The sequence below is a fragment of the Trichosurus vulpecula genome, chromosome X, assembly GCF_011100635.1.
Source record: "Trichosurus vulpecula isolate mTriVul1 chromosome X, mTriVul1.pri, whole genome shotgun sequence".
Lineage (NCBI taxonomy): Eukaryota > Metazoa > Chordata > Mammalia > Diprotodontia > Phalangeridae > Trichosurus > Trichosurus vulpecula.
In genome coordinates, this window is record NC_050582.1 from 21,511 (window position 1) to 27,859 (window position 6,349).

Below are 6,349 nucleotides of genomic sequence, written 5' to 3' on the forward strand. Positions count from 1 at the left end.
ACATCCTATCCCACTTCATATCACCTCAAGATAAGTTCCTGACTTAGACATAAAGGGTGACAATCATAAATAAATGAAAGGGACAAAGACAAAGTTCTCCATCAGATCGGAAAAGAGAGGATCACAGAAGGTCAAATGAACAATCTTGATGACATAAAATTAAAAAGGTTTTTGGGGATCCGACTGTCTTTGGGGAGGATCGTGGTTTCCCAGCTGCCTCCCCCCCATCCCTGGCTGGAAGGATAAGGGAGCGGGGGGAGGGGGGGGCCGCTGGGAGGAGAAAGACGCGGAGGCTCCTCCCAACACCCCAAGTCCAGGCAAGGTGAGGCAGGGATGGCCAGGAGTGTCCTGGACAAGGATGTGGCTGGGGGGGGGGGAGGCACAAGGCCACCAGCAGTGGGGACCCAAACTGGAAGGGGGATGAGAGGGAGGGCTTCAGGGGGACCACGGGGCCAAGAGGACGGGGCGGGGATCAACGGGATGTCGCAGGATCGGCCCTCCCCGGCCCCATTCCGCCAGGGTCAAGGTCCCCAAGGTCAGGCCGCTCGCGACTCCTCGTGGCGAGTCCGGAGGCTGGGGGAGGGGTGGAGGGAGGGGCGGAGCGGGCCCAATCACTCATTTTCCTCCGCGTTTTCCTCCATTCCGCACCTAGGTTGTCGGGCCACGGAGGCTGCGCCCACGTTTGGACCAATCATCGGCGGCTCCTGTGGCACTCCCCCTCCCATGGGCCTCCGCGACTTCCTTGGCTGGGAGGAGGGCCACAGGAAGGGCTCAGGCCCTTCCCCCTTCCGCCTCGCCCCGGATCTGGCCCAATCAGCGCCGGCTGCTCAGCCCCTCTCCCGCCCTTTGCTTGCCTCGCTCCTGAGCGCCGAGGGCAGGCAGCAAGCAGTTCGAGCATGGCGGTCACGCGAGCCCTTCGGAGTTTGCAGGTACCCCGCATCGCCTCGTGCTCTCGGGCCAGCTGGCCGAGGGGAAGGGCAGGGGAGGATTCCGCCCCCCGCCCCGATCTAGTCGGGGGCGTGTCGCCTACGGCTCGGCCGCCGCGTCGTAGGCCTAGTCACCTGGTGACTTGGTTTACCCGGAGCTCTGCGGTTCTGTGTGATCGGAGCTTTTCTGGCCCCAGTCACTCGGACCGGGCAGAGTGGCCGCCGCTGCCTCCTCCCTCTTCCCTTCCTAGCCAGGGAGGGGGAGGGGGGAGACTGCTGGGGGCCACACACCCCCTCCCCCATTCCCACACAGCTCACTAAATCACCAGGCTTTTCCCAGATCCCAACCTCCCTCTCTCCGATGATGCAGAAGCCTGGAGAGGGCCTGGGCATTTCTCACTGAGCTCTTCCTGCAGGGCATGGTTGGCGTGGTGACAGGCGGGGCATCGGGCCTGGGCCAGGCCACCGTCAGAAGACTTCTTAAGCACGGGGCCCGGGCTGTCATTGTGGACCTGCCCCAGTCATCTGGAGAAGCTCTGGCAAAGGAGCTGGGGGCTTCCTGTGCCTTCGCCCCTACTGATGTATGTCTGCATCTGCTCCCCCCATTTTAGGCGGGAGGGTGGGCACCTCACTCCCCTTCCCAGCTGATGGTGGTTGGGAGAGATCCACAATCCTGAAGGCAGGTATGCTCTGCCCTGGGCAGGTAGCTGATGCTTCCCCTCCCTCTTCTCCCTGGCCAGGTAACCTCTGAAGCAGATGTACAGGGGGCCCTGACCTTGACCAGGGAGAAATTTGGCCGGGTGGACATTGCCGTTAATTGTGCTGGCATCGCTGTGGCCTCCAAGACTTACAACTTCAAAAACAATCAAGCACACTCCCTGGAGGCCTTCCAGAAGGTGATCCAGGTGCGTCAGAGGTGGGCCTTGAGCCCTGCCCACAGGATCCCGACTCTTCACCCCCTGGCTCTCTGATGTTTTGCCTTCTGGAAGAGTTAGAAAGGATCCTAGGGCCTACAAATCCAACAAAGCCCCTCATCCGACAGAGGGACAAACTGAAGCCAAAGGCAGGCTTCAAACCCAGGTCATCTGAGCCCAAAGATACCACCACTGAATTCTTCTCCCCCCCACCCCCCCCAGGTAAACCTAATTGGCACCTTCAATGTGATCCGACTTGCTGCTGGGGAGATGGGGAAGAATGAGCCAGATGAGGGTGGCCACCGGGGTGTTATCATCAACACAGCCAGTGTGGCTGCCTTCGAGGGCCAGGTATGCCAGCCACTTCCCTCTCCAGCATGATGAGCCCGGAAGCCCAGACCTCCCTGGTCACAGCCAACTGACTTTCATACCTTGTTCCCAGGTTGGCCAAATTGCATATTCTGCATCCAAGGGGGGCATTGTGGGAATGACCCTGCCTGCAGCCCGAGACCTGGCCCCCATGGGCATCCGGGTGGTCACCATTGCTCCAGGTAGGGCTCTAGTGTCCCCCCAAGTGCCCTTCCTTTCTTCCCTGCTGCTGGGCCCAGGATGAGCCAACTCTAAATTGGTCTCAGAGGATTGAGGAGAATGTACCCTAAAGAGGTCATCAGGTGGTCCCACTCCCTGTTTGACTGAGGGTCAGAACAAGGGAGGGACTTGGCCAAAGTCAGAACTCATGGGACAGGGGGCTAGCTAGGCCTCAAACTTGGGTCATCCAGTTTGGAAACGCACTTGTCTTGGAGTACTGCAGCTAGGTGGCACTGCAGCAGATAGAGAGCTGGGCCTGGAGTCTGTAAGACCCAAGTTCAAATGCAGCCTTAGAGAACTTGAAGGTGGGTGACCCTGGGCAAATCACTGAACCTCTGTCAGCTTCTGTTCCTTCAGCTATAAAATGAGGATAACCATAGCACCCTATCCAGGAGTATTGTGAGGCTCAAATGAGATCCTGTTTGTAAAATGCTTGGCACACAGTAGGCACTCCATAAAAGGTAGCTATTGTTATTTTTCAGGCCTGTTTGAGACACCCCTCTTGTTGGGACTCCCTGAAAAGGTCCGCTCCTTCCTTGCCCGTCAGGTGCCCTTCCCCAACCGCCTAGGAGATCCGGAAGAATATGCCCACCTTGTGCAGGCCGTGGTAGAAAATCCCCTGCTAAATGGTGAGGTGATCCGTCTGGATGGAGGGATTCGCATGCAGCCCTGACGCTGAAGGCCTAGGGCTCCCTCTGGCAACAGGGGCACTGGGGCCTCTGCCTTGTATGCCTTAACCTCTGGTGCCTAATAAAGGTGATTTCTCTAGGCTCTGTGGGATAGCACATGCCAGTGACACAGTATGGATACCCAAAGTTACTTTATTTCCCCACAGAAGCTCAGCTTCCCTGCCCTTGGCCAGGTCCCAAGTGCCCGGGTTAGGCCTCCCAGCTCAACGGCTGCTGGTGTCGAACTGGAGATGGAAGCAGGCCGTGGGCTCATTGGTGTACACCACTTTGTCCAGATAGTCCTTCCTGAAAGGCAAAGCTGGTGTGGACTCCAGGCCCCCACCCTAGCCCTGGCCCATCCTCCACCTTCCTCCTTCCTCACTCACTGTGCCCGCTGCTCTTGGGCCAGCTGCTTGTTGTATGCGTCTAGGTCCTGCCGAAGCTTCTGTGTTTGGACCTGCTGCTCGTGTTCCATCTGACAAGCGGCCTGAGCAGCCAGCCGCTCTTGGAGGGCCCACTCAGCTTCTAAGCGCCGTTCGGCCTGCCGCTGGTGTTGGGCCTCGAGGCGCTGGGCCGCCTGTTCCTTCTGGATGGTGGCTATTTGCTCAGGAGTCATGCCCTTCCAGCGTTCCAGGATCACCCTGTGTGGGACCAAGGGGTTCGAAGAGACAGAAGAGTTCTCAGTCAGCATGTCACTGGTCAGGTGATTGTAGATCTCAGTGAGGTTGTCATCCTGCTCCTTCCGCTGGGCTAGGCGTCGCCGTTCGCCAGCCTCTATGGCCTAGCGGGGAAGGGAGGCAGCTCAGGGTTAGGGTTTGCCCTAACCACTGCCCGAAGGGAGCTGCGTGGAAGGGGTTTCCTCTAAGTGACCTAGGGTGGAATGCAGCCCCAAAGTTGGCATCCTTGCCCAAGCCCTCTTCAAGGCCAGGGAACATGCTTTTCCCTAGACTGAGGCCCCTTCAGAGTATGATGTGTGGAGCCCTCCTACAGCAGGGTCTGCCCTTTTGCCAGTTCCAAGCAGTCTCAGGCTGGCATATGCCAGTAGCAGGGAGGAAGAGGAGCCGGTCTGTGCTCCCAAGCACAGTTTCTGAGAGTTTGGGTTCCCGTGTGCAGGCCTGGGGGGTGGGGGTGGGGATGCTGTGGCACCTGCGCCCTGTTGTAATCAGCCACAGCCACATTCATGGCCTTACGGCAGACGGCTTCCAAACCCTCCAGATGAGCGGCTTGAAGATCCATCTCTATCCGCTTCTGGCCATCCAGGATCTCTGCAGGGAGGGAGGGAGGAATCTGCTGATCACTCAGGGATAGGTTTGGGGCAGGGCCCTGGCTTCAGCCCCAAGGGCACGAAGATGAAAAACACCAGGAAGCCTCTAAGAGACTGGATGGGAAATGGGGCTGCTGAGCCTCTAGATCTGGGTCTAACGGCTGAAAGTAGAAGGGAGTGAGCTCCCCATCAGCGGAGGGCTCCTAGTGAAGACTCTCCTGTATTTTTATAGTTGAGACAACTGAGGCAGACAGAGGTAAATAAATGCCTTGGCCAGTGTCTGAGGCCCCCTAGTGGCCACATGGGCTCAGCTGAGCCTGAGGATGGCTGGGGAAGCTGAGGCCCACTCTGTGTCTTCCTGAACCAATTCCTGGAGAGCCCTAATTCTGACACTTTGTAGCTATGTGACCTTGGGCAAGTTACCTGGCATCTGCCAGCCTCCATTTGCCTTTCTAGCAAATGGGCACGATGCTAACCTCTGTTGGAACCCTCTAAAGGGCCAGTGAGTAGCTGGAGAGGGGGCAGGGCTGCGGTTACACAGGCAGAGGCCACAGAGAAAAGGAAAGGACCCTCCTTATCTGTGCCTCTGTCTCCCCTCAGAGGGAAGGGGGCTGTGCCCCCTTCCATTAGCTGGCCCTGCTGCGGCATACTTACCCAAGTACTTCTCATCTCTCCTAAGCCGGTGGCGCTCCTCCTGCTGATACCTCAATTCACAACGGGCCTGTTCCCGTTGTAAGTGCTGGCGGGTAGCTTGGCCCGAGTCTTCCCCAGCAAATAGCTGCATGCTGGAGGGCCCACGGTGGTAGTCCAGGTCACCCACTCGGGGTGCCTTTTCCTTCTGAAGTCTTGCTGGGTCATACAGGTCAAAGTCTCGGCGGCCCTGGGGCTGCTGCTCCCCCTCACGAAAGGCCTGTATTTGCCGGGCTATCTGCCGGGCATGCTGCAACTCCTCGTTCTCCAGCAGCTGGGCCACCAGGTCACACTGGACCCGGCTGGCATCTAGAAGGAGAGGGTTACTGGTGGTCAAGGGGCCCAGGACCCAAACCATCCCCGTGTCCCCCCTGCAGTGCTCTTACCAAAGGCTGCCTCGCGAGCCCGCTCAGCAGTTTCTCGTCTTTTCCGCTCCTGCACTTGGCTGTTCAGGGCTTCCACATCCACCTGCCACAGATCATGGGGTGGTCCCACCCCACAATACCCACCACTTTGAACTGCTTGCTGGGACTTGGATGGGCCCTGTCCGACCCTCCACTTGCTAGGACGGGGGAGACTGGGTCAGTTCCTTCCCTCCACAGAGCTTTGGGCAAAGAGTCACAATGGAGGCCCAGTTTCTAGTCTGAGCTCTTCTACCACCTGGCTGGGAGACATCAGCCAAGTTACACTCTCTAAGCCTCAGCCTCCGTCTCTCCAAAATAAGAGGATTAGATGCTGAATTGCTTGGCCGGGGGCGGGGGGGAGCACCCCTGGGCCTGATTTCTAGTCCTGGGCCTGGGCCTATTTCTAGTCCTCAAATGGGTTCACTTCTGCCATCTTAGGGAAGCTCACCCCAATGACTCGATCCCGAACATTAAAGATTCGGCTCTGCCTCTGTTTCTCCTGGTTCCTCCGGGCTTCAATGGCCACAGCCTCTGCCTGCTCCGGTTGAATGTCGACCTTATACATCCTGACAAGAAAGATACAAGGAGTGCTTAGCAACTTTTCAGCTACCTCAATAGCACATTCTCAAGCTTCTGGTACTTGAGATCAGAGAAGCTGCAAGGAGCCTTTGAGATCATCTAGTCAATTCAACAAACAGTAAATACCTGTGTGCTAGGCATAGAACAAATGAAACAGCCTCTGCCTTTTAGGAACTAAAATTCTTTCAGGGGCCACAACTATTACACCGGTAAGGAAATACCTTCCTGAGAATGGGGATGAGGAGAAGCATCTGGGGATTCTCTACGGTGGATCAGTGGCACCCTCGTTTGTCCATAATTGGTGCCACGTTGTCTA

At 57.6% G+C, this 6,349-nt stretch overlaps 2 protein-coding genes across 2 annotated transcripts; one reads left to right on the forward strand and one right to left on the reverse strand.

Annotated features, from left to right (window-relative positions):
• Positions 1-804: 804 nt before the first annotated feature.
• HSD17B10 (hydroxysteroid 17-beta dehydrogenase 10) lies at positions 805-3,224 on the forward strand. The gene is made up of 6 exons (XM_036740137.1): positions 805-929; positions 1,343-1,507; positions 1,667-1,831; positions 2,063-2,191; positions 2,283-2,391; positions 2,911-3,224. Exons 1-6 carry the CDS (start codon positions 897-899, stop codon positions 3,099-3,101), a joined length of 792 nt encoding a protein of 263 aa, XP_036596032.1. The 5' UTR covers positions 805-896; the 3' UTR covers positions 3,102-3,224.
• Positions 3,225-3,262: 38 nt separating this feature from the next.
• Positions 3,263-6,052, reverse strand: RIBC1 (RIB43A domain with coiled-coils 1). The gene is made up of 6 exons (XM_036740138.1): positions 5,903-6,052; positions 5,437-5,518; positions 5,015-5,359; positions 4,243-4,361; positions 3,483-3,877; positions 3,263-3,402 (listed from the first exon to the last, which is right to left on the reverse strand). The coding sequence occupies exons 1-6, from the start codon at positions 6,017-6,019 to the stop codon at positions 3,321-3,323; spliced, it is 1,140 nt and encodes a 379-aa protein (XP_036596033.1). The 5' UTR covers positions 6,020-6,052; the 3' UTR covers positions 3,263-3,320.
• Between the last annotated feature and the right edge of the window lie 297 nt (positions 6,053-6,349).

Bases quoted from the DNA above. Each gene is read 5' to 3' on its own strand.
- RIBC1 (XM_036740138.1), bottom strand. From the start codon at position 6,019: ATGTATAAGGTCGACATTCAACCGGAGCAGGCAGAGGCTGTGGCCATT. The intron at 3,878-4,242 runs GTGCCACAGCAT...CTTCCCCGCTAG, and splicing joins CTGATTACAACAGGGCGCAG to GCCATAGAGGCTGGCGAACG. The intron at 3,403-3,482 runs GTGAGTGAGGAA...TTTGCCTTTCAG, and splicing joins GCCCAAGAGCAGCGGGCACA to GAAGGACTATCTGGACAAAG.
- HSD17B10 (XM_036740137.1), top strand. From the start codon at position 897: ATGGCGGTCACGCGAGCCCTTCGGAGTTTGCAG. The intron at 1,832-2,062 runs GTGCGTCAGAGG...CACCCCCCCCAG, and splicing joins CCTTCCAGAAGGTGATCCAG to GTAAACCTAATTGGCACCTT. The intron at 2,392-2,910 runs GTAGGGCTCTAG...GTTATTTTTCAG, and splicing joins GGTGGTCACCATTGCTCCAG to GCCTGTTTGAGACACCCCTC.